Genomic DNA, 27421 nt, shown 5'->3' with positions numbered 1-27421 from the left:
AGTCCTATCCTGGGGCTAATAAGATGTTATGTTTCTCTATGTGTCCGAATTTAAACTCAAAACGCACTGTATTTAGCGAGGATCCTTATGAGATGACGCTAAGCTCCTGACAGGTCTTAAAATGCATTGTACAGGCATCATATTGCATTATAACTGCGGTTTTAACTAAAGTGTTACAGACAGGAACAACTCTTACCTCGCCTGCATAGTGTCTCACTCCGAAGTTGTGCACAGCAACGCGTGGTTTCACATAAAATTGGTTTTTCTGTAACATGAGAAAAGATTTGCGTTAGCATTATCGGCTATTCACCACATAATGCTATTAGCCACACCATGCAATTGAGCCAACATTATTTAGAATATGACAATTGTGTGGATAACATCTCCTACAATGAAGGATCAATGAAATAGACAAGAATTGAATGAATTTCCATATTTTTCTTTATCATAATTTCAGACTCAGAAACAAAGTCTAAGAGATCTGCACGCCTATATACTACATTAGCTATATTGTTACGTACAGTAAGTGGGATGAAAAGGTAGTTGAATCAATGAAATCTAAATAAGCAATATTATTATATTTCAGGACAAGAAACTGAAGCTATTATGCCAAAAATGTACCCTTTCAAAATCCTGTAAGCATTTCTGGATATCTCAAAATATCATAAAACTCATTCATTATATCCAGGGTTGGGGAGTAACAGTAATCTATTACATGTAAGGGATTGCAAAAAAAACGGTAACTGTAATCTGTTACGTTACCAGCTAAAATATTGTAATCAGATTACAGATACTTTTGAAAAACTAGATTACTTTCAAATTCAGAAAGGACGTTTGCGAAAAAAAATCTTTCACACTTCTCTGTTCTCAATGACATTCACATCAGCATTGAAAACAGCCACACGTTTAAGTTTGTTCCACCTGAGCGAGCCTGACCACAAGTCAGAAACCACTATGATGACACACCAAATGTGTTTGATCGATCGTGGGAAAAGGTTTTTGTAGGCTACCATCCAAGGTCCTTTGGAATTACCTGGATTTCTGCATAAATTGGTCATAAAATTTGATCTGACCTTCATCTAAGTCACAACAATAGACACACACAGTCTGCTTAAACTAATAACACACAAACAATTATATGTTTACATGTCTTTATTGAACACACCATGTAAACATACACAGTCTAGGGTGGGAAAAGTACGTGAACTCTTGGATTTAATTTAATAACTGGTTGACCCTCAGGCAGAAAAACTCAACCAAATGTTTTCTGTAGTTAGATATCAGACCTTCACAAAGGTCAGGAGGAATTTTAGACTATCTTTACAAAACTGATTCAGTTTAGCAATATTCTTAGGATGTCTGGTGTGAACCGCTCTCGAGGTCACGCCACAGCATTTTAAACCGGGTTGAGGTCCGGACTCTGACTCCAGAAGGCCTATTTTCTTCCGTTCAAGCCATTCTGTTGTTGGTTTGTTGCAACACCCAACTTCTGTTGAGCTTCAATTGGCAGACAGATAGCCTACCATTCTCCTACAAAATGGAATTCATTTTCCTGTCGATGATAGCAAGCTGTCCAGGCCCTGAGGCAGCCCCAAACCATGATGCTCCCTCCACCATACTTTATAGTTGGGATGAGGTTGATGTGCCTTTTTTTTCTCCACACATAGTGTTGTGTGTTCCTTCCAAACAACTCAAATTTAGTTTAATCTGTCCACTGAATATTTTGCCAGTAGCGCTGTGGAACATCCAGGTGCTCTTTTGCGTTGTTCAGACGTGCAGCAATGGGGTTTTTTGGACAGCAGTGGCTTCTTCCGTGGTGTCCTCCCATGAACAACATTCTTGTTTAGTGTTTTAAGTATCATAAAATCGTCAACAGAGATTTTAGCATGTTCCAGAGATTTCTGCATGTCTTTAGCGGACACTCTAGGATTCTTCTTAACCTCATTCAGCACTCTGCACTATGTGCTCTTGCAGTCATCTTTGCAGGATGGCTATTCCTAGAGAGAGTAGCTACAGCGCTGAACTTTCTCCATTTATAGACAATTTGTCTTATTGTGAACTGATGAACATCAAGGCTTTTAGAGATACTTTTGTAAGCTTTTCCAGCTTTATGCAAGTCAACAATTCTTAATCTTAGGTCTTCTGAGATCTCTTTTGTTCGAGACATGGTTCACATCAGGCAATGCTTCTTGAGAACAACAAACTCAAATTTTGTGAGTGATTTTTATAGTTCAGGGCAGCTCTAACCAACATCTCCAATCATGTCTCATTGATTGGACTCCAGGTTAGCTGACTCCTGACTCCAATTAGCTTTTGGACAGGTCATTAGCCTAGGGGTTCACATACTTTTTCCACTGTGAATTTTTAAATGATGTATTCAATATAGACAGGAAAATACAATAATTTGTGTATTATTAGTTTAAGCACACAGTTTGTCTATTGTTTTGACTAAGATGAAGATCAGATCAAATGTTATGACAAATTTGTGCAGAAATCCAGGTAATTCCAAAGGCTTCACATACTTTTTATTGCCACTGTGTATGTCTTTCAATGGTGCTACTGCTGTCGGCATCCAAAGATTATCCAACTTGAAAAAGCGCTAGGAGGTAAGGATGACAACAAACACTGTATAGCCTCATAACATTGTTAAAACAATGATGTTGATATCATGGATGGTCGGTTCTTGCATCCATAGCTCTGTCTATTCGTCTGAGAGTGGTTACATTTCTCCAGGCCCATTCCTCAACTTTTTACCAAAACAAAATTGTCGCCCCACCTCTGTTATTGTTTCATCTGTGGATTTGCCCTTTAAACAGCTGCATGTTATCAAGATATCAAAGTGTCACCAACAAAAAGGTAAACAATAGGTCTATAGCTAATGCAGAATATGGCATTCATTTTCACACGTACATAACACTTTTCAGTAGTGCTCAAAGCATGCCATTCAATGAGTGTAGCATTTCAACTCTGAGCAATGAGCCCAATCAGTCCTCCATGACAACAAAATCATAAACAGAGTAGGGCAGGCTAATAAGTCCTTCGTTTTGGGGTTATGCTCAGGTAAAACAATTTGGCTAATCTATACTTCCATATTTCAAAGTCCTATTCTTGAAGATCAAGGGGTATAACATTTATTGGATTGAATGGAATTCTGATTGACTTTAATCTTATTATTATATGTAGTAGAAAGCGATGGGTTAGAAGAAGCCTACATAACCAACCCATAAAGTAAAATTTAACATATCTATATATCTATCTAAAATATAAATATATATATATATATATATATATATATATATATATATATATATATATATATATATATATATATATATATATATATATAGCCAGCTATGTAAACTTTAACATTGATTTATCCAGCAATAAATTGGTAACATACATTTTTGTCTTCTTCTAATGCCTCTTTAGGAGAAAGTAATCTAAAAGTAACTGAATGTAATCAGATTACGTTACTGAGTTTGGGTAATTCAAAAATTACGTTGCTGATTACAATTTGATACTAGCAACTGTAACAGATTACATTTAGAAAGTAACCTACCCAACCCTGATTATATCCAATATACCCTGTAACTCTTTCATAATCCAATAAATCAATTTAATAAACCTCCTATACATTTTGCAGCGCAAATATTTATAGGGATATTTACGAGCTGCGCTCATATTTATTCCAAATCAAAATTCTACTCAGTGTTTCTTTACACCCACTGGTGAGACCAGAGCGTAAATCAAACCAAGCTGTAATAGCACTGGGTGCCAATGCTATGAATGTAGAGGAGGCAGCTAGCCCCAAAATTAGCTAACATATCCATTGTTTGGCTTTCCATAAAAAAGTAGCTAGCCTCTCTTAAAGTATGTCGTATGATTTTGCAGTGTTGGAAAACTCCATCTAGGGTTACAGTAGCTTCTGCCACATTGCTGTCACCTACAATCCTTTCAAATCACTGAGGAAAAGCGACACGGGGGTCTTCAATATATATATACAAAGCTGTATGAATAGTTTAGAGATGAATCCTTCCTTCCTCCAAGTAATCATAGATCAGGGATTGTTTCCACCAATCCAACTTGATCAGATCAGTGATTACCTTACGGATGGAAAGAAAGAAGGGAGGATATAAGGATGGATAGATGGATGGACAGACCGACGTGTGGGTATAAGAATGCCTCTCTCGTATTTCAACAGACTAAAGCTATCGACTGGTGACGTCATAACAATGGGACTTGACTCACCGAGTGCTGACTGTGGAGCTTCTCCAGTAGAGGATGGATGGATAGATGGATGGACAGACCGACGTGTGGGTATAAGAATGCCTCTCTCGTATTTCAACAGACTAAAGCTATCGACTGGTGACGTCATAACAATGGGACTTGACTCACCGAGTGCTGACTGTGGAGCTTCTCCAGTAGAGGATGGATAGATGGATGGACAGACCGACGTGTGGGTATAAGAATGCCTCTCTCGTATTTCAACAGACTAAAGCTATCGACTGGTGACGTCATAACAATGGGACTTGACTCACCGAGTGCTGACTGTGGAGCGTCTCCAGTAGAGGATGGATGGATAGATGGATGGACAGACCGACGTGTGGGTATAAGAATGCCTCTCTCGTATTTCAACAGACTAAAGCTATCGACTGGTGACGTCATAACAATGGGACTTGACTCACCGAGTGCTGACTGTGGAGCTTCTCCAGTAGAGGATGGATAGATGGATGGATGGACAGACCGACGTGTGGGTATAAGAATGCCTCTCTCGTATTTCAACAGACTAAAGCTATCGACTGGTGACGTCATAACAATGGGACTTGACTCACCGAGTGCTGACTGTGGAGCGTCTCCAGTAGAGGATGGATAGATGGATGGACAGACCGACGTGTGGGTATAAGAATGCCTCTCTCGTATTTCAACAGACTAAAGCTATCGACTGGTGACGTCATAACAATGGGACTTGACTCACCGAGTGCTGACTGTGGAGCGTCTCCAGTAGAGGATGGATGGATAGATGGATGGACAGACCGACGTGTGGGTATAAGAATGCCTCTCTCGTATTTCAACAGACTAAAGCTATCGACTGGTGACGTCATAACAATGGGACTTGACTCACCGAGTGCTGACTGTGGAGCTTCTCCAGTAGAGGATGGATAGATGGATGGATGGACAGACCGACGTGTGGGTATAAGAATGCCTCTCTCGTATTTCAACAGACTAAAGCTATCGACTGGTGACGTCATAACAATGGGACTTGACTCACCGAGTGCTGACTGTGGAGCGTCTCCAGTAGAGGATGGATAGATGGATGGACAGACCGACGTGTGGGTATAAGAATGCCTCTCTCGTATTTCAACAGACTAAAGCTATCGACTGGTGACGTCATAGCAATGGGACTTGACTCACCGAGTGCTGGCTGTGGAGCGTCTCCAGTAGAGGATGGATAGATGGATGGATGGACAGACCGACGTGTGGGTATAAGAATGCCTCTCTCGTATTTCAACAGACTAAAGCTATCGACTGGTGACGTCATAACAATGGGACTTGACTCACCGAGTGCTGGCTGTGGAGCTTCTCCAGTAGAGTGCCATCAGTGGCTTTGGGAAAATGACTCTCCTCGTTCATCAGTGCAAGGAGACCCAGTTTCTGTGAAGACAATAGACAGATGTTATCATAACCAGTCCGAAACAGTATATTGTTTTCCTGACAACTCTAATCAATAGATTTACAACATATTTCTATCTATAGAAACAAGTGTATTTTTATATATAGAAATGATTATTTCTGGTAGAGCAAGACCACTCAGCATTTGTCTGGGTAACGTTGTCGCCAGGTCAAAGGGGTTTCACATTATAACGGCTAGAATGGCATTGCACTGAGCTAGCCGTTGGTTCTCAATTGAAGAGGACTACAGTTCCTAAGGGTTGCTGTTGCGCTTACAATTGGCGCACATCAGGCTGCTACAGTCAAAGTTGAAAAGATTTACATTTGACAATGCTCCTGTGCCCAACCTTGTGGCAGGCATCCCCATAATATGAAACCTGCTTCACAGTGTAAATTCTAGCAGTGTCAACGTGAGAAAAATCCCATTCAAGTGGGAATGAAAAAGACATACCTTCTCAATCAGATCCAAACATTCCCCGTTGTCCATCCAGTTGATGTCCTCCCATACAAGCCCTTCCCTGATGGAGCAAGAAAAACTAAAACATAAGCCAATCAAATTGAAATTGAAGTTAACCTGTAACACTTTATAATAACCTTCATGAATAAGCTCTTATTTTTACACATGCTTAAATGTTTTATAAATTAGCATACATGTTATACATTCTGATAAACTGTAAACAGAATACATATTTATAAAAATGATAGGCTGTAACACTATCTAAATTTAATGTGAAAGTTCATGTTTGAGGTCTACCCACTTGTTGTATTCAAGTTGCTCCAGCGAGAAGATGTGCTTGTTAAAGTATTCCTGAAGTTTCTCGTTTGCATAGTTAATGTTGAACTGCTCAAAGCGGTTGACCTGTCAGAGAGAGAGACCCATGTAAGACTCACATACTAAATATTTACAATTGTTTGATGGGGGGGGGGGGTCATGGGGTACATCCGCCAAGTGATTTGTTTTGTAATGGTTTGCTCCTGATGATTTTTCCAACAGGGTTTCATGTTGTAAGAATAGTCAGTTACAACATGAAACTCTACAATTACACTTTACTTACAAGTATTATCATAATAACTTGGTGGATGCTTATATTTGTCCTATTTCACACAAATGTGTTTTTTGCATACCCCAACTCCCCCTGTGAGTGGCGTCACGGCCAGGTCTGCCTTAATCAACGGCGACCCTGGAGCAACTAGGGTTAAGTCGCTTGCTCAAGGGCAAATCGACAGATTTTCACATTATCATCTCAGGGATTTGGACTAGCAACCTTTCAGTTACTGGCCCAACACTCTAACCGCTAATCTAACTGACTACCTGCAGTTTTCTTCCACCATCTCTAATTAATTTCTTTGTAAATCTGCACCTGTATTCACAAAGCAACTCAGAGTATGAGTGCTGATCTAGGATCAGTGCCCCCTATCATGCATTATAATTTAAAAGGCAAAACTGAATTTATGTCAGCCCTCCTCCTCTAGGATGTTTTGTAAATGCAGGGCCTCCTATAGGGAACACTAAGATCATAGACATCATAATGAATGTGCAAATCTACTACTTAAGTTTGAGAGTTATCTAGGTCATGATAAACACCTGTTGCCCTTGAGGGTGAACTGTCTCATGGATGACTGATAGTTGATTTTAAGTAGTTTGGCTGGATTTGCTGGAGGCCATTTTTATTCATTACTGATGGTGACAGCCAATATGAGAAATCAACATTAAGATGAACGTACATCATTGCTTGTGATCAGTGAGTTTCTTGACTAAGATATGTTGCTTACAAAAAAAAGAAGAAATATAAGACATGATCATTTAGGAAATGTATCAAAAAGGCAAGTGATTCAGACATTACACCTTGAACCACCAAAATAGTTTTTTTTCCAACCAACCTCGAAATTCTCAAATCCAAATATGTCTAGGATGCCAATGGATTTGAAGTCCTCTTTCCCTCGGATACGGTTGTTGAGTTTCCGGATAATCCAGGTGAAACACTGGGAATAAAGTGCCATCGCCATGGAGTCCCTGGAATCCACCGCCTGGGAAAAAGGAAATGACATCACAGTTTTACAAAAAAGGAAGCTGCCCTGTTCTCGTTCAAGTAAAATAGGAATCTAAATGACTCTGGATGACCTTTAAATTGACTATCCCTTTGGTGTAACCATGAATTCATTCATCCCGTGGCTGGGATTCAAACACACGCAGATAAGCAACTTGTGCTTTTAATGCATTTAAAAGGTGGCTTCCACAATCTGCTTCTGCTTTTTCTGATTGCAAAATTCCTGCACTTTGGATAGGGAGGTGTGCTCCTTTCTGTCCAATGTAGTCATTTCTGGAAACATTTTCTGTCCATTTAGAAAGAGCACCCCCAGAGGCATAAATTATTTATAAAAGCTAGTTTAAATAGTCTACATATGATCTCCTACACAAGCCAAGTTATTAAAGATAGACTCAGAGATATGACAGATGCAGATGCAGATAATAAACAGCATTTCCGCTAAGAGTGTTGAAGCGTGAGGCTTTGACGCTGATTCAGCAGACATGGTCAGCAGATGAACAGGAGTCACTTGAGCCGGTTATCACAAGTAGTCCATCGCCCGCCTGACCATAAAGGTAAACTCAGAGAAATGACATTGCCCCAAGCAGCACTGCAAATATTGAGGTGAGAGAGATACAAGACCTCACTCTCACACAGTCACATACACAGTCACATGCCCTGGCGTGTGCACAGGCCAAGAAGACACCCAACATCGAACCCATGCAAATGCGCAGATACTGTGTGTGTGACTGTGTGAGCGCCAAGTCTTGCATCTCGCTCATCTCAATATCCGTGGTGCTGCTCGTGGCAACGTCATCGGTGATAATCCAGTCTGGCACTAGTTGTGTCTCCTGTTTATCTGCTGACCATATCTGCTGAATCAGCGTCAAATGTGATTAGCCTGGCCAGCTACACTCCTAGCTTTAGAGATTAAATCAGACACATGATAGGGGTGGGGTTCATTAGGCACCAAATGCAAGACAACTAGGTGAAACAGTGAGGGACTAAACTGCATGTTATGTTTTCTTTTTTTTTTTTATGTTTTAAAATGTTAAGTTTAATGCCTAGTCAACACAACCCAGGTCATGCAAGGGGAAATGGTTCAAGGTCAATACACACCCAGCCTTCAAAAGCTGACAACGGCAGTCACACATAACTGTAAGAGACCATTAATGCTTTGTTTTGTCTAGCAGGACCTATGTAAACGAGGTAGAGATAAGCCACCATTGACTTTGAAACCAAATATTTTTTTCACAATGTTGGTGGCTAGCCTCACAGTTGGGCAGGTGCCATTGACTATGAAACACCAGCCCTAAATGTTTCCCTATGGCATAACTCATGCCCCTGGCCTATCTATCCGCCCTAATGTCAGGTGTTGACCATGGTGTCAAATATTTGTGTGTCGAGGGATTAGTGTCGCAAAGGAGTGAAGCCACTTCCTGATGTTAACTTCTTAAGGTTTAGGGGGCAGCATTTTCACTTTTGGATAAATAGCGTGCCCAATTTCAACTTCCTGCTACTCATGCCAAGAATATATTATTAGTATTGGATAGAAAACACTCTGAAGTTTCTAAAACTGTTTGAATCATGTCTGTGAGTATAACAGAACTTATGTAGCAGGCAAAACCCGGAGGACTAATCAGAATTGTTTTTTTGAGGTCTCTGTCTGTTCAGTGAGTTCTCATTGGGAAACGATATTTCTTAGGAATTTGTTTTCAGTTCCTACCACTTCCACTGGATGTCACCAGTCTTTGGAATTTGAGGTTATTCCTTAGTGCAATGAAGAAGTACGGCCATCTAGGACCTGCGTAACACTGTTGAGAGTTGCGCAAGACTTGAAAAGTAGCTTGGTTTGTTGTCTTCCTGTATTGAACACAGATAAACCCGTCTTCAATTTGATCGATTATTAATGTTTAAAAATACCTAAAGTTGTATTACAAAAGTAGTTTGAAATGCTTTGGCAAAGTTTACAGGCAAAGTTTAAAATATTTTGTAGTGACGTTGCGCAATTTGGAAGCTGTTTTTATCTGTATCAAACGCACCAAATAAATGGACATTTTGGATATATATGGACAAAATTAATCGAACAAAAGGACCAAGTGTGATGTTTATGGGACATATTGGAGTGCCAAAAAAAGCTTGTCAAAGGTAATGCATGTTTTATATTTTATTTCTGCGTTTTGTGTAGCGCTTGCAGGGTTGAAATATGCTACCCTCTTTATTTACTGTTGTGCTATCATCAGATAATAGCTTCTTATGCTTTCGCCGAAAAGCCTTTTTAAAATCTGACATGTTGGCTGGATTCACAACGAGTGTAGCTTTAATTTAGTATCTCACGTGTGATTTATTTGAATTTGCCGCGCTGCATTTTCCCTGACTTTTGGCCAAGTGAGGCGCAAGCGTCCCCTATACCATAAGACGTTTTAAACAATGGGGTCAACTGGTGCCCTCTGTCATCATGGTTAGGTTACCTGTTCAACGGTGAGCGGCGTGCAGATCTCCTCACCCCGTAGGATCAAGGACTTGTGGGTCAGCACCTCGGCCAGATGTTCTGAGTTCAGGCCCAGGAGGTCTGCTGTCCTGCCCAGTGCTACAGACACACAGACAGTGGTATTTTAGAAAAGGGATGTGGGGGTGTAATAAGTACTGTACAATAGATATCCTTTGCTGTGCTGTCATCAAGCATTTTGCTACACTCGCAATAACATCTGCTAACCATGTGTATGTGACCAATAAAATTTGATTTGATGTCCGTCTATGCCCCTCTAGATCAGTGGTCACCAACCTGGTTGATCTTCAAGGCATTCCTAGTCGATCCCCAAACATTTCTGTAGAAAAGCCAATGCTCAAGGCTTGCACTCCTTTTTTGTGTGTGTGTGTCTATTGCGCTGTTGGCGTTAAACCGTGCTCACCGGGTAATCAAAGCAGCAGCAGATGGTGGACCCTCTGCTGTTGCTCCCCCCCCCCCTCCCTCCCTCCACTGAGACTAACACCATGTTCAAAACAACTGGGAACTCTGGGGAAAAACAAACTAGATCTGACTGGGAAAAATAGCTTTGAACAAAGCTTTGTGGGCACTAGGTAGAATATTATTGTTTAGTTGAGGCAAAAGGTAAGGTTACCCTAGCGCTAAGGCATAGGGGAGAGCTAATCTTAAAACTTGGACAACCCAGAACTAGGACAGGGATAGGGAGAATCTCAAGGAAAGTAGAATATCATAGGTAGTACCTCAAGGAAAAAGTGGAACGTGAGGAGGAGAGGAAGGAGAGAAAAGAGGAGAGACATTAACCTGTTTTGGAAGAGACCTGAGCTCCTCCGGCCGTCATAAACTCGATATTCCCGGCATGAAGAATTCCCGCCAGGAGCCGAAGGATCTCCCAGATATTCTCCTCTGTGAACTGCATGGTCCGCATTGCATTCTGGGATGGAAAACAACACAAATTAACAGAATGTTGATGCTGCCAAAAATAGGCAGTTGTGCCCCCAAGAAAAAAATTGAATAAAAAAATCAAATCACACAATATATACTAGTTTTCCCATATATTCAATCTGTCCAGACACAATTTAATTCAATTCATTACCATATCCCTGAACAAACCAAGTAAAGTTGAATCCAGACCACTATAAGTGGAATCTGGTGCTTTAGTGTCTCTATGGTATGAGGTGCAGCTGTAAGACCCTGTGGCAAGTCCCTGTCATTGACATTTTCAAATTGTAGTTCCACTAATGTCAATTTTTTACAACCGTTCTGGGCAATAAAAAGTGAACAAAAAAAGTACTGTATATTAGCAAAAAAAACGACATTTGCTTCAAAGGGGATGTAACATTGCCATGGGCATATTTCAGAAATGTATTTAAATGTATGGGTTATTGTTAGATGATTGCTAATGAACTTGGCGCTTGGCATCACCTCACGAATGTTCGGTTAAAAATAAGTCGCTCTGGATAAGAGCGTCTGCTAAATGACTTAAATGTAATGTAATGTACAGCTTGCTGCAGCAAGTAACTTTTGAATGCTCTGAACTGTATCATCAACAATAAACCATTGATAGAGATGGGAGGGCCATACCAGTACGTCCTGAAAAGTGCCTTTGTCGTTGATTGTCTTGTCTGCCACACAGCCAGATTGCTTTAGGTAGTAGTAATTCTCTGGTGGGGAAAAACTGAAGGCCTCTGTCATGGAAAAAAGAAAGACTCAATAATGGGTTAAAAGTGTAATTGTTGTATAATCCAGTGTTTCTCCTAACATTATTTAGGGTTAGGGTTCTTCCTTTAAAAGTTGTGTGGTACTACAGCACAGCTTGTGTGCTGCTGCAGAATTCGATGGCACGTTATTTAATGTAAGTGTCATATCATTGTTGTCATTAATGCTAGTTGGTGAGCATTTGACCACCAGAGGGCATCTTTGAGAAGCATTTGACTGTTTTTATATTGTCTGTACTAGAGAATTTAAAAACTTTTTTGTAAGAACATAGTATACAGGATTTATTTTAAGAAATTTAGCTTAATTAATTTGATTAATATAATGGTGTTTCTATTCCAAGAAAAATACAAAATTATACATCGGACAGACAGCGCCTAATTCAGTAACACGAAACAAGGATTAGATGGAGGCAGATGTTATAGGAAGAGCCATGGATGTACAGCTGAGGGAAATGTGGGAAGTATCTGGGCAACTACAGCACCGTTTATTTAGCAAGGAGAAAATAGGAGAATACGTTTTGTTAACATGGGGGGTGGGGAGCGGTGACTGGCTTTCAAAAGTTCAGTTAACATGGGGGGTGGGGGGGAAGCGGTGACTGGCTTTCAAATGTTGGCGCAGTTTTGTTCCCCGAGCCAATTCGTTATCACTTTTGCCTTATGGCAAGGTGCTCCATGATGCTGGAAAAGGCATTGTTCGTCACCAAACTGTTCCTGGATGGTTGGGAAAAGTTGCTCTCGGAGGATGTGTTGGTACCATTCTTTATTCATGGCTGTGTTCTTAGGCAAAATTGTGAGTGAGCCCACACCATTGGCGGAGAAGCAACCCCACACATGAATGGTCTCAGGATGCTTTACTGTTGGCATGACACAGGACTGATGGTAGCGCTCACCTTGTCTTCTCCGGACAAGCTTTTTTCCAGATGCCCCAAACAAACGAAAAGGGGATTTATCAGAGAAAATGACTTTACCCCAGTCCTCAGCAGTAAAATCCCTGTACCTTTTGCAGAATATCAGTCTGTCCCTGATGTTTTTCCTGGAGAGAAGTGGTTTCTTTGCTGCCCTTCTTGACACCAGGCCATCCTCCAAAAGTCTTCGCCTCACTGTGCGTGCAGATGCACTCACACCTGCCTGCTGCCATTCCTGAGCAAGCTCTGTACTTGTGGTGCCCCGATTCCGCAGCTGAATCAACTTTAGGAGACAGTCCTGGCGCTTGCTGGACTTTCTTGGGCGCCCTGAAGTCCTCTTCACAACAATTGAACCGCTCTCCTTGAAGTTCTTGATGATCCAATAAATCGCTTATTTAGGTGCAATCTTACTGGCAGCAATATCCTTACCTGTGAAGCCCTTTTTGTGCAAAGCAATGGTGACGGCACGTGTTTGCTTGCAGGTAACCATGGTAGACAGAGGAAGAACAATGATTCCAAGCACCACCCTCTTTTTTAAGCTTCCAGTCTGTCATTCAAACTCAATCAGCATGAAAAGAGTGATCTTCAGCCTTGTCCTCGTCAACACTCACACCTGTGTTAACGAGAGAATCACTGACATGATGTCAGCTGGTCTTTTTGTGGCAGGGTTGAAATGCAGTGGAAATGTTTTTGAGGGATTCAGTTCATTTGCATGGGAAGAGCCTGTTGTCCTGCTGATAGTTGGTTGAAGAGTCTATTGTCCTGCTAATTACCCATCATGGAAACTTTGTTTGTACCCATAGCTTTTAGGGCTGCAGTAGGTTCTAATAATCCATGCCTTCTGGGAATGTTCGAATGTCCAAAAGTTATGGGTGGAGTTAGAATTTTGGTATGTCAGAAGTATTAAAATCCACTAAATCCATTCAATCACTATTTTCTTACACCAATTTTGGTCTTTAATACAGGCCGACAGACAAGTTTCTTACTTTTTTTCCTACTGAAATTGCAACCAACTTTCTATGGCTTCGTTTCAAATAACCGAAAGTGAGCGATTGTAATCTGAATAAAGGGAAAAAGGCCATTCTTGAACATGGAGTCAGGCATTCTTACTAATTTGTAAATAAAGCCAGTTTATTATTTGGCATTATTTATTTCTGTTTTTTTAGAGGGAGAGGACCCAAAAGCCACCGTGCCTATTATCCGAAAATCGTCAGTCCACATGTCAATTGAAATTACCCCATTGTATTTACCCAAGTTGTCTCTTAACTCCAGGACAATCAACAGTTTATGTTGTTGATGCCTGATGCAGGACTCTAGTGGCAGAGGAGAGACTCTCAGACTGAAAACACCTCCATTAATTGCTGCAGTTTAGACTACCGATAGGTTAGCGTTCTACCTCCCCCTTGTGATAGTGTTGTGCAATGACAGAATGCCACCATCTACCACAAATGGTGGCAGCATAAGCTCAAAACTTTTAGAGGAAGAACCACTGTAGGAGAAACACATAGCATGAAATGCTTTGAAAGGCTGGTCATGAATCACATCAACACCATCATCCCAGAAACCCTGGGCACACTCCAATTCACATTCTGCCCCAATAGATCCACAGATGATGCAATCTCTATTGCACTCCACACTGCTCTCTCCCACCTGGACAAGAGGAACACCTATGTGAGAATGCTGTTCATCAACTACCGCTAAGAATTCAACACTATAGTCCCCTCCAAGCTCATCACCAAGCTCAGGACCCTGGGACCAAACACTTCCCTCTGCAACTGGATCCTGGTCTTCCTGACGGGCCGACTCCAGGTAGTGAGGCCAGGCAACAACATATTCGTCAAGCTGACCATCAACATGGGGCCCCATCAGAGGTGTGTGCTTAGTCCCCTCTTGGACTCCCTGTTCACCCACGACTGCATGGCCGCGCACGGCTCCAGCACCATCGTCAAGTTTGCTGACAACACGATGATGGTAGGACTGATCATTGACAACGATAAGGCATCCTATAGGGAGGAGGTCAGAGACCTGGTAGTGTGGTAGACTGCATGCAGTTGTGGGTGGTGCCAGGACAACAACCTTTCCCTCAACATCAGTTAAGAGCTGATCTTGGACTCCAGGAAACGGAGGGGCGAGCACGCCCCCATCCACATCGATGGGGCTGCAGTAGAGCAGGATCAATAGCTTCAAGTTCCTCAGTGTCCACATCACTAAGGAATTAACATGGTCCAAAGACACCCACGCCGTTGTGAAGAGGGCACTACAGGGCCTCTTGCCCCCAGGACGCTGAAAAGATTTTGCATGGGTCCTGAGATCCTCAAAAGTTCTACAGCTGCACCATTGAGAGCATCTTGACTGGCTGCATCACCGTTTGGTACGACAACTGCAAGGCACCCGACCGCAAGGAGCTACAAAGGGTGGTGAGTACGGCCCAGTACATCACTGGGGTCGAGCTCCTTGCCATCCAGGACCCCCAAGCCATAGACGGTTCTCTCTGCTACCGCACGACAACCAGTGCACCAAGCCTGGAAGCAACAGGACCCTGAACAGCTTCTACTTCCAAGCCATAGACTGTTCTCTCTGCTACCGCACAGCAACCAGTGCACCAAGTCTGGAACCAACAGGACCCTGACCAGCTTCTACTTCCAAGCCATAGACTGTTCTCTCTGCTACCGCACAGCAACCAGTGCACCAAGTCTGGAACCAACAGGACCCTGACCAGCTTCTACTTCCAAGCCATAGACTGTTCTCTCTGCTACCGCACAGCAACCAGTGCACCAAGTCTGGAACCAACAGGACCCGGAACAGCTTCTACTTCCAAGCCATAGACTGTTCTCTCTGCTACCGCACAGCAACCAGTGCACCAAGTCTGGAACCAACAGGACCCTGAACAGCTTCTACTTCCAAGCCATAGACTGTTCTCTCTGCTACCGCACAGCAACCAGTGCACCAAGTCTGGAACCAACAGGACCCTGAACAGCTTCTACTTCCAAGCCATAGACTGTTCTCTCTGCTACCGCACAGCAACCAGTGCACCAAGTCTGGAACCAACAGGACCCTGACCAGCTTCTACTTCCAAGCCATAGACTGTTCTCTCTGCTACCGCACAGCAACCAGTGCACCAAGTCTGGAACCAACAGGACCCTGACCAGCTTCTACTTCCAAGCCATAGACTGTTCTCTCTGCTACCGCACAGCAACCAGTGCACCAAGTCTGGAACCAACAGGACCCTGACCAGCTTCTACTTCCAAGCCATAGACTGTTCTCTCTGCTACCGCACAGCAACCAGTGCACCAAGTCTGGAACCAACAGGACCCTGACCAGCTTCTACTTCCAAGCCATAGACTGTTCTCTCTGCTACCGCACAGCAACCAGTGCACCAAGTCTGGAACCAACAGGACCCGGAACAGCTTCTACTTCCAAGCCATAGACTGTTCTCTCTGCTACCGCACAGCAACCAGTGCACCAAGTCTGGAACCAACAGGACCCTGAACAGCTTCTACATCCAAGCCATAGACTGTTCTCTCTGCTACCGCACGACAACCAGTGCACCAAGTCTGGAACCAACAGGACCCGGAACAGCTTCTACTTCCAAGCCATAGACTGTTCTCTCTGCTACCGCACAGCAACCAGTGCACCAAGTCTGGAACCAACAGGACCCTGACCAGCTTCTACTTCCAAGCCATAGACTGTTCTCTCTGCTACCGCACAGCAACCAGTGCACCAAGTCTGGAACCAACAGGACCCTGACCAGCTTCTACTTCCAAGCCATAGACTGTTCTCTCTGCTACCGCACAGCAACCAGTGCACCAAGTCTGGAACCAACAGGACCCGGAACAGCTTCTACTTCCAAGCCATAGACTGTTCTCTCTGCTACCGCACAGCAACCAGTGCACCAAGTCTGGAACCAACAGGACCCGGAACAGCTTCTACTTCCAAGCCATAGACTGTTCTCTCTGCTACCGCACAGCAACCAGTGCACCAAGTCTGGAACCAACAGGACCCTGAACAGCTTCTACATCCAAGCCATAGACTGTTCTCTCTGCTACCGCACGACAACCAGTGCACCAAGTCTGGAACCAACAGGACCCGGAACAGCTTCTACTTCCAAGCCATAGACTGTTCTCTCTGCTACCGCACAGCAACCAGTGCACCAAGTCTGGAACCAACAGGACCCTGACCAGCTTCTACTTCCAAGCCATAGACTGTTCTCTCTGCTACCGCACAGCAACCAGTGCACCAAGTCTGGAACCAACAGGACCCTGACCAGCTTCTACTTCCAAGCCATAGACTGTTCTCTCTGCTACCGCACAGCAACCAGTGCACCAAGTCTGGAACCAACAGGACCCGGAACAGCTTCTACTTCCAAGCCATAGACTGTTCTCTCTGCTACCGCACAGCAACCAGTGCACCAAGTCTGGAACCAACAGGACCCGGAACAGCTTCTACTTCCAAGCCATAGACTGTTCTCTCTGCTACCGCACAGCAACCAGTGCACCAAGTCTGGAACCAACAGGACCCTGAACAGCTTCTACTTCCAAGCCATAGACTGTTCTCTCTGCTACCGCACAGCAACCAGTGCACCAAGTCTGGAACCAACAGGACCCTGAACAGCTTCTACTTCCAAGCCATAGACTGTTCTCTCTGCTACCGCACAGCAACCAGTGCACCAAGTCTGGAACCAACAGGACCCTGACCAGCTTCTACTTCCAAGCCATAGACTGTTCTCTCTGCTACCGCACAGCAACCAGTGCACCAAGTCTGGAACCAACAGGACCCTGACCAGCTTCTACTTCCAAGCCATAGACTGTTCTCTCTGCTACCGCACAGCAACCAGTGCACCAAGTCTGGAACCAACAGGACCCTGACCAGCTTCTACTTCCAAGCCATAGACTGTTCTCTCTGCTACCGCACAGCAACCAGTGCACCAAGTCTGGAACCAACAGGACCCTGACCAGCTTCTACTTCCAAGCCATAGACTGTTCTCTCTGCTACCGCACAGCAACCAGTGCACCAAGTCTGGAACCAACAGGACCCGGAACAGCTTCTACTTCCAAGCCATAGACTGTTCTCTCTGCTACCGCACAGCAACCAGTGCACCAAGTCTGGAACCAACAGGACCCTGAACAGCTTCTACATCCAAGCCATAGACTGTTCTCTCTGCTACCGCACGACAACCAGTGCACCAAGTCTGGAACCAACAGGACCCGGAACAGCTTCTACTTCCAAGCCATAGACTGTTCTCTCTGCTACCGCACAGCAACCAGTGCACCAAGTCTGGAACCAACAGGACCCTGACCAGCTTCTACTTCCAAGCCATAGACTGTTCTCTCTGCTACCGCACAGCAACCAGTGCACCAAGTCTGGAACCAACAGGACCCTGACCAGCTTCTACTTCCAAGCCATAGACTGTTCTCTCTGCTACCGCACAGCAACCAGTGCACCAAGTCTGGAACCAACAGGACCCGGAACAGCTTCTACTTCCAAGCCATAGACTGTTCTCTCTGCTACCGCACAGCAACCAGTGCACCAAGTCTGGAACCAACAGGACCCGGAACAGCTTCTACTTCCAAGCCATAGACTGTTCTCTCTGCTACCGCACAGCAACCAGTGCACCAAGTCTGGAACCAACAGGACCCTGACCAGCTTCTACTTCCAAGCCATAGACTGCTAAGCAAGACAGCTAAGCTAATCAAATGGCTACCCGGACTAACCTGCATTGACCCTTTTTTGCACCCTCTTGCTACCTTGCAGTGACTATGCACACACACTGGGCTCTACACACACACACGCACGCACGCATATGCATAATGATGTCACATACACACTCACACACAATTTCACACTCGCCCCTTATATAACCATGTTATTTTTACTTGTTATTGTTCTTCATGGAATTGTTCTTAATGGAATTGAATAATCTTTAACTCTGCATTGTTGGAAAAATACCCATAAGTAAGTATTTAACTGTTAGTCTACACCTGTTGTTTACAAAGCATGTGACAAATAACATTTTATTCGATTTAGGCGAGGCAGGCCACCAGATCTTATAAAGTTTGGCTATTATTGGTTTCAATGTTCAGTTTTGATGCTAAAGTGGGCTTGGATCTTACTTTGGGGGCCTTTTTGCCCCATGTAGAAAATAAACTACAAGATAGCTACACCCTTCTGTTATGTTTTGGTTTGACCCATGTATCATATTGTCACTCACCCCTCTGTTCTGCATTGGTTCCAGCCAGAAGTGCATAGAAGATGTGATAGTTCCTTTCCCCTGGATTCTGCCTAACAACTCGATTCTGATAGGGCAGAGGACACAAAACCATCAACGCACACCTCCAACAGGACACATAGCAACACAATGACATTGGAGAGAGAGAGAGAGAGAGAGAGAGAGAGAGAGAGAGAGAGAGAGAGAGAGAGAGAGAGAGAGAGAGAGAGAGAGACCGACCGACTGCCAGAGGCAGAGAGAGAGGGGATAATGGGGAAAGAGAGATTGAGAGAGACAGAGAGATAATATTTACCTTCTCTAGGAGGTCTTTGCACAGAAAGGTGGTAGTTAAGGCATATATTCATATATTACCTTTAGAAAGTCGGATGCTCCACATTGAGATTCATGTATGACAATTATCTGGCATAGATTTTTAGAAAGAAGAGGGGAAGATGAAGGAGAGAGAAATATACAGACAGATGAGAGAGTGGAGAGAGAAAAGAGAGCTGGAGAGTCACACCTCAAAGTAGGTGAAAAGATAGGAGGGAAAATAGTTCCAGAGAGAAAGCAGAAAGTTTTCTATCTCGACACCTAGTCATTGATTGTCACATTCAATAACTCACCAGAACAGAGATTGTCATATGTTTGAAACTAGAACAGCACACTGCACACTAATAAAGCACGCTAATAAATCATCACCTAAACCCTTCCCTGAAGAGTGCTTGGCAGCAGTTTGGAGCATTTCCTATAGGAACTTGAACAGGACATGTAGAAAACATAATTCTGTCCACACTATGGATGTTAATAGCGTAGTAAAGGATACAGTCCACGATTTTACCGCCTTGGATGTTGCCCTTCTGACAGAAGTGCAGTTGAACAAACTTCCCAAACCGGCTAGAGTTGTTGTTGTAGACGGTCTTGGCGTTGCCGAAGGCTTCCATGATTGGGCTAAAGGAGTAGAGAGAGACAGAGAGAGATAGAGAAAGTCCACTAAATTGTTGAAATAAGAATATTGGCAGAAAGCTGGAGTGTCTTTTTCAAATAATGTTTTTTTTACATCCTCCATGCACCTGCAACTAGATAAGGTTGGGAAAAGACTTTCTTTCCAAAAAGTTAAATGACTGAAAATGTTTTACAATCTGTACATAAAGTAGGCAGGTGCTGTCCAATAATTCATATAGAGCCAATAGAATATTGTACTGCAGAAATTTGCTTTAAAGCAGTATCCAGATCCATAGGATGTAGTGATCACAAAATAGTAGCCATATCTAGGAAACCAACGTTCCAAAGGCTGGGCCTAATATAGTGTATAAGAGGTCATACAATACGTTTTGTAGTGATTCATATGTTGATGATGTAAATACTGTTTGTTGGTCTGTTGTGTAATGAGGAGCAACCAGACGCTGCACTTGACACATTTATGAACTTCATATTCCAGTTACTAATGCACCCATTAAAACGTAAAAATGGTTCAATCCCCGTGGATTGAGGAGGAATTGAAAAATGATTTGGTTGAAAAGGATGAGGCAAAAGGAATGACAAATAAGTCTGGCTGCCAACTGATTGGCAAACGTACTGCTATTGAGAAATCATGTGACTAAACTGAAAAATAATAATAAGAAACTATACTACGAATCAAAGATAAATGATATAAAGAATGACAGTTAAAAGCGTTGGAGCACCTTAAATGACATTTTGGAGAAAAAGGCAATCTCAGCTTCATTATTCATTGAACCAATTATTGCCAATTACTTGAATGATTTTTTTATTAGCAAGATTAGCAAACGTAGGCATGACACCTTGCCAAGGCTTTCGACTCTGTCAATCACCATATTCTTATCGGCAGACTCAGTAGCCTCGGTTTTTCGGATGACTGCCTTGCCTGGTTCACCATTCACTTTGCAGACAGAGTTCAGTGTGTCAAATCGGGGGGCATGCTGTCCGGTCCTCTGGCAGTCTCTATGGGGGTGCCACAGGGTTCAATTCTCGGGCCGACTCTTTTCTCTGTATATATCAATGATGTTGCTCTTGCTGCAGGCGATTCCCTGATCCACCTCTACGCAGACGACACCATTCTATATACTTCCGGCCCGTCCTTGGACACTGTGCTATCTAACCTCCAAACGAGCTTCAATGCCATACAACACTCCTTCCGTGGCCTCCAACTGCTCTTAAACGCAAGTAAAACCAAATGCATGCTTTTCAACCGATCGCTGCCTGCACCCGCATGCCCGATGAGCATCACCACCCTGGATGGTTCCGACCTTGAATATGTGGACACCTATAAGTACCTAGGTGTCTGGCTAGACTGTAAACTCTCCTTCCAGACTCACATCAAACATCTCCAATCGAAAATCAAATCAAGAGTCGGCTTTATATTCCGCAACAAAGCCTCCTTCACTCAAGCCGCCAAACTTACCCTAGTAAAACTGACTATCCTACCGATCCTCGACTTCGGCGATGTCATCTACAAAATTGCCTCCAACACTCTACTCAGCAAACTGGATGCAGTTTATCACAGTGCCATCCGTTTTGTCACTAAAGTGCCTTATACCACCCACCACTGCGACTTGTATGCTCTAGTCGGCTGGCCCTCGCTACATATTCGTCGCCAGACCCACTGGCTCCAGGTCATCTACAAGTCCATGCTAGGTAAAGCTCCGCCTTATCTCAGTTCACTGGTCACGATGGCAACACCCATCCGTAGCACGCGCTCCAGCAGGTGTATCTCACTGATCATCCCTAAAGCCAACACCTCATTTGGCCGCCTTTCGTTCCAGTACTCTGCTGCCTGTGACTGGAACGAATTGCAAAATCCCTGAAGTTGGAGACTTTTATCTCCCTCACCAACTTCAAACATGTGCTATCTGAGCAGCTAACCAATCGCTGCAGCTGTACATAGTCTATTGGTAAATAGCCCACCCATTTTCACCTACCTCATCCCCATACTGTTTTTATATATTTACTTTTCTGCTCTTTTGCACACCAGTATCTCTACCTGTACATGACCATCTGATCATTTATCACTCCAGTGCTAATCTGCAAAATTGTAATTATTCGCCTACCTCCTCATGCCTTTTGCACACAATGCATATAGACTCCCCTTTTTTTCTACTGTGTTATTGACTTGTTAATTGTTTACTCCATGTGTAACTCTGTGTTGTCTGTTCACACTGCTAAGCTTTATCTTGGCCAGGTCGCAGTTGCAAATGAGAACTTGTTCTCAACTAGCCTACCTGGTTAAATAAAGGTGAAATAAAATACATGCCAGCAACAAACGCTGACACTACACATCCAAGTATAACTGATCAAATTATTGTAATTTTGAATTGTGTAAAGTGAGTGTGGAAGAAGTGAACAAATCATTGTTGTCTAATCATCAATGACAAGCCACTGGGGTCTGACAACTTGGGTGGAAAATTACTGAGGGAAATAGCGGACGATATTGCCACTCCTACTTGCCATATCTTCAATTTAAGCCTGCTAGAAAGTGTGTGCCCTCAGGCCTGGAGGGAAACATTTTGCATTTACATTTTAGTCATTTAGCAGACACACTTATCCAGAGCGACTGGATAGGGGTAAGTGCTTTGCTCAAGGGCAAATGAACAGATTTTTCACCTTGCCAGCTCGAAGATTCAAACAAGCAATCTTTCAGTTACAACCTCTTAACCACTAGGCTACTTGCCACTCTGTAAAAGTCATTCCGCTCCCCAAGAATAGTAAAGCCCCCTTTACTGGATCAAAGAGCCAACCAATCAGTCTGTAAGTAAACTTCTGGAAAAAATGGTGTTTGACCAGATACAATGCTATTTTACAGTAAACAAATAGACAACAAAAAAAACAGCACGCTAATAGGGAAGGAGATTTAACAAGCACAGCCCTTACACAAATGACTGATGATTGGTTGAGAGAAATTGATGATAGATTGTGGGTGCTGTTTTGTTAGACTCCAGTGTGGCTTTTGACATTATAGATCATAGTCTGCTGCTGCTATAATGTGGATAAAGAGTTACTTGTCTATCAGAACACAGAGGGTGTTAGGGTCTATGTATGAGGATGACTCAACGCTATACACGTCAGCTACTACATCGAGTGAAATCACTGCAACACTTAACATGGAGCTGCAGTTAGTTTCAGAATGTGTTTCAAAGAATAAATGAGTCCTAAATATTGCAATAAATAATGTTGAAATTAAACAAGTTGAGGTGACTGGACTGTACATTGTCATGGTCAAAACATGTTGATATAACAGTAGCTAAGATGGTGAGAAGTCTGTCCATAATAAAGCGTTACTCTACCTTCTTAACAGCACTATCAACAAGGCAGGTCCTACAGGCCCTAGTTTCTACCTTCTTAACAGCACTATCAACAAGGCAGGTCCTACAGGCCCTAGTTTCTACCTTCTTAACAGCACTATCAACAAGGCAGGTCCTACAGGCCCTAGTTTCTACCTTCTTAACAGCACTATCAACAAGGCAGGTCCTACAGGCCCTAGTTTCTACCTTCTTAACAGCACTATCAACAAGGCAGGTCCTACAGGCCATAGTTTCTACCTTCTTAACAGCACTATCAACAAGGCAGGTCCTACAGGCCCTAATTTCTACCTTCTTAACAGCACTATCAACAAGGCAGGTCCTACAGGCCCTAGTTTCTACCTTCTTAACAGCACTATCAACAAGGCAGGTCCTACAGGCCCTAGTTTTGTCACACACATACTGTTCAGTCGAGTGGTCAAGTTCCAAAAGCGGGACTTAAATGTACACAGAGAGCTAACATCAATGATATGCATGTCAATCTCTCATGGCTCAAAGTGGAGGAGAGATTAAATACATCACTACTTGTTTTTGTAAGATGTGTTGACAAGCTGACTGCACTGAGCGGTCTGTTTAAACTACTAGCACACAGCTCAGACACCCATGCAAACCCCACAAGACATGAGACCAGAGGTCTCTTCACAATCCCCAAGTCCAGAACAGACTGTGGGAGGCACACAGTACTATATGACCTCATGGAACTCTATTCCACATCAGGTAACTGATGCAAGCAGTGGAATCAGATTTAAAAAACGGATCAAAATACACCTTATGGAACAGCGGGGATTGTGAAGAGACACACACAGGTACACACAGGCACAGACACACAAAGGCCCTAGCAAACACACTCTACACACACATACATTGTAATATTGTTGTTTAGTGGTAACATACATTTTGTGTTGTGGATATGTGGTGGTGTGACAGTGTTATACGAAGCACCGTTTTATATTAAGTGTCTTAATGTGTTTGGACACCAGGAAGAGTAGCTGCTGCCTTGGCAGGAACTAATGGGGATCCATAATAAACCCCAGGAAGAGTAGCTGCTGCCTTGGCAGGAACTAATGGGGATCCATAATAAAATACAAATACTGTCAAATGTAAATAAGTGCCAACACCTAAAATGAGTACTAACACCTTTTACTTATGGCTTGCTTACACCATACAACTTTACCCCATTGTTTGGCCTAAAGACACACCTCTGACCTCTGAGACCTGTTCCCCAAAAAGCCCACCCTGGCCCAAAAAAGATCTACCTTACTTGGGACCAGACTGGCCCATTGGGACTTTTCGGGGTTGCATTAAGATAGCGATGATTGACTCACTGAATAAAAATCATTTGGCCTTTTCCTTCTCAAAAGCAAGTGTTTAGAAGTTGTTGATTCTGCTCTTCACAAGTCCTTAGCTGTGTAAACACATACCTGCTCTCCAGGAGGTCCTCCTCCACGTGTGACGTCCTGTCTGTTGAGGAGAGCTCCAGGGAGTGCTCACTCATAGCCGACAGGAACCTCAGGATCAGCTTGGTGCTCTCTGTCTTACCCGCTCCACTCTCTCCACTGGGGAGGAAAGGAGAAAGAAAGAGTTGATTTGGATTCATTTGATCTTTCGTTATTCAACGCTGTAGAATGGGACTGGTACATAATGTAAAAGGCATGTCGAAATGGGAACGGAGTCATGAATACACGTACACACACGCTTGTGCACACACACAAACATGCACGTCAGTGGCGGTCGATGCCGTTTAACATGAGGGAGGATGATTTTTATTTTATTAGCATGGCCTTATTTCTGTTACAGCATATTGGATGACTGTCATTCATATTCCATTCACCCAGCTCAATGTAACATCGATAGGTTTAGGTTACTTCATGATACTATATTTTTCCCTGTACCCATCATGAGGTTGCTTCAACCTAGGCTATTTTACAACGTAGGTGCACAGATCGAGAGAATTTTGAGTAATCAAAGTGACAAGACCGTGACAAATTCAATACCACCTTGCACACTTTTGCCTGCATGATCTAGGGTGTAATCATTAGTCCAACAGTTGTAAATGAGAGTTTCTATTGAAAAAATGTCAGGTATGTTTATCCCAGTTTGTTCCGTTTGCTTCCGTTTAAGAAACGTTTTTCAACAGAATCGGCAAAATGAATACAGCCCTGATCACATGCAAACAGTTCATAGCAGCCACATAGAAACAGCATGATGACTTTGCTCGTTATCTATCTATGCGCTCTCCTCCTCTCACCTTTTCTGTTCACTTGTGGACTTAGAATGTGGTTAGAACGTTGGACTAGTAACCGGAAGGTTGCAAGTTCAAATCCCGAGCTGACAAGAGCCGTAAGGCTCTCCAGAGGGTAGTGAGGTCTGCACAACGCATCACCGGGGGCAAACTACCTGCCCTCCAGGACACCTACACCACCCGATGTTACAGGAAGGCCATAAAGATCATCAAGGACAACACCCACCCAAGCCACTGCCTGTTCACCCCGCTATCATCCAGAAGGCGAGGTCAGTACAGGTGCATCAAAGCTGGGACCGAGAGACTGAAAAACAGCTTCTATCTCAAGGCCATCAGACTGTTAAACAGCAACCACTAACATTGAGTGGCTGCTGCCAACACACTTACTCAACTCCAACCACTTTAATAATGGGAATTGATGGGAAATGATGTAAAATATATCACTAGCCACTTTAAACAATGCTACCTAATATAATGTTCACATACCCTACATTATTCATCTCATATGTATACGTATATACTGTACTCTATATCATCTACTGCATCTTTATGTAATACATGTATCACTAGCCACTTTACCTATGCCACTTTGTTTACATACTCATCTCATATGTATATACTGTACTCGATACCATCTACTGTATCTTGCCTATGCTGCTCTGTACCATCACTCATTCATATCTTTATGTACATATTCTTTATCCCCTTACACTGTGTATAAGAAATTAGTTTTGGAATTGTTAGTTAGATTACTTGTTGGTTATTACTGCATTGTCGGAACTAGAAGCACAAGCATTTCGCTACACTCGCATTAACATCTGCTAACCATGTGTATGTGACAAATAAAATTTGATTTGACTTCAGTGCACAACACATCAGCTGTATGTGACCAGGCGAAAAAACACTTTCCAAGCCAAACCTTCATCTCATGACTGCTAACGGCTACACACAGCCTACATCATTGTCATGTCATAGTAAACAAGACTACTAAGCACTAATGCATTAGTAAAGTCGCAACAATTACACAGTACAGTGTAGTTGGAAAGCAGTTTAGCAGTTACACCGGCAGGCACCGGCAGGCACCGGAGGCAATACATTAATAAAACCAAAAGCTTACCTTGGAAATATATCTAGCTTTCTCTCTCTATTGCTCTTGCTTCTCCTTAATTTTGGAAAAAAATATATTTGTTCAAAATTGTTGAACTATTGTCTTTCTCTCTCTTTGAGTCAAATACTCATCACATTCTACATACTGCAGTGCCTGCTAGCTGTGGCTTATGCGTCAGTACTAGATTCATTCTCTGATACTTTGATTGAGTGGACAACATGTCAGTTCATGCTGCATGAGCTCTGATAGGTTGGGGACGTCTTCCTGAAGTTGTCATAATTAGGTTTTGTATTAAAGTCAATGAACCCAGAGGAGGACAGAAGCTAGCTGTCATCCGGCAACACCATGGTGCTACCCTAATAGAGTGATGTTGAGGCTGCTGTAGACCTTCATTTTAAAACAGTTGTTTCAATCAATTATTTGGTGACATTTTAATATATTTATTAAAGTTGTATCTAAGAAGGATAACTTTAATGTTCCACTATTTTCTTATGAAATTCACCGAGGAGGATGGTCCTCCACTTCCTCCTCTGAGGAGCCTCCACTAATGCACGCATGCACACTCACACATGTACTTGACACCATATCCCTTACATTTTAGTCTCCAGCCTTCAGCTATATCAAGTGTTTCTTGATAGCATGCCCTTGATTGAGTCTAGCCACAACAATGAGGGTGATAATGTATGATAAGCCAGATGTGTTTCAAGAAAGCTTTGCTGTTTGCATGAATAAACACATGTTAACAATA

The 27421-nt window shown here is 43.0% G+C and overlaps 1 protein-coding gene across 1 annotated transcript in view; it reads right to left on the bottom strand.

Annotated features, from left to right (window-relative positions):
* The window catches only part of myo10 (myosin X), a 263426-nt gene that overhangs the window by 77519 nt on the left and 158486 nt on the right, over positions 1–27421 (bottom strand). Inside the window, exons 5-16 of the mRNA XM_064942709.1 lie at positions 24745–24879; positions 19834–19958; positions 19324–19337; positions 19014–19098; positions 11767–11870; positions 10987–11116; positions 10169–10287; positions 7552–7698; positions 6429–6529; positions 6122–6188; positions 5560–5652; positions 197–265 (exon numbers count right to left, since the gene is read on the bottom strand). Coding sequence (XP_064798781.1) covers positions 197–265; positions 5560–5652; positions 6122–6188; positions 6429–6529; positions 7552–7698; positions 10169–10287; positions 10987–11116; positions 11767–11870; positions 19014–19098; positions 19324–19337; positions 19834–19958; positions 24745–24879 — 1189 coding nt within the window. The remainder of the gene's footprint in view (positions 1–196; positions 266–5559; positions 5653–6121; positions 6189–6428; positions 6530–7551; positions 7699–10168; positions 10288–10986; positions 11117–11766; positions 11871–19013; positions 19099–19323; positions 19338–19833; positions 19959–24744; positions 24880–27421) is intronic.

This window comes from Oncorhynchus masou, chromosome 3 (assembly GCF_036934945.1).
Source record: "Oncorhynchus masou masou isolate Uvic2021 chromosome 3, UVic_Omas_1.1, whole genome shotgun sequence".
Taxonomy (NCBI): Eukaryota; Metazoa; Chordata; class Actinopteri; order Salmoniformes; family Salmonidae; genus Oncorhynchus; species Oncorhynchus masou.
This window is presented reverse-complemented; position numbering and strand designations above follow the sequence as displayed.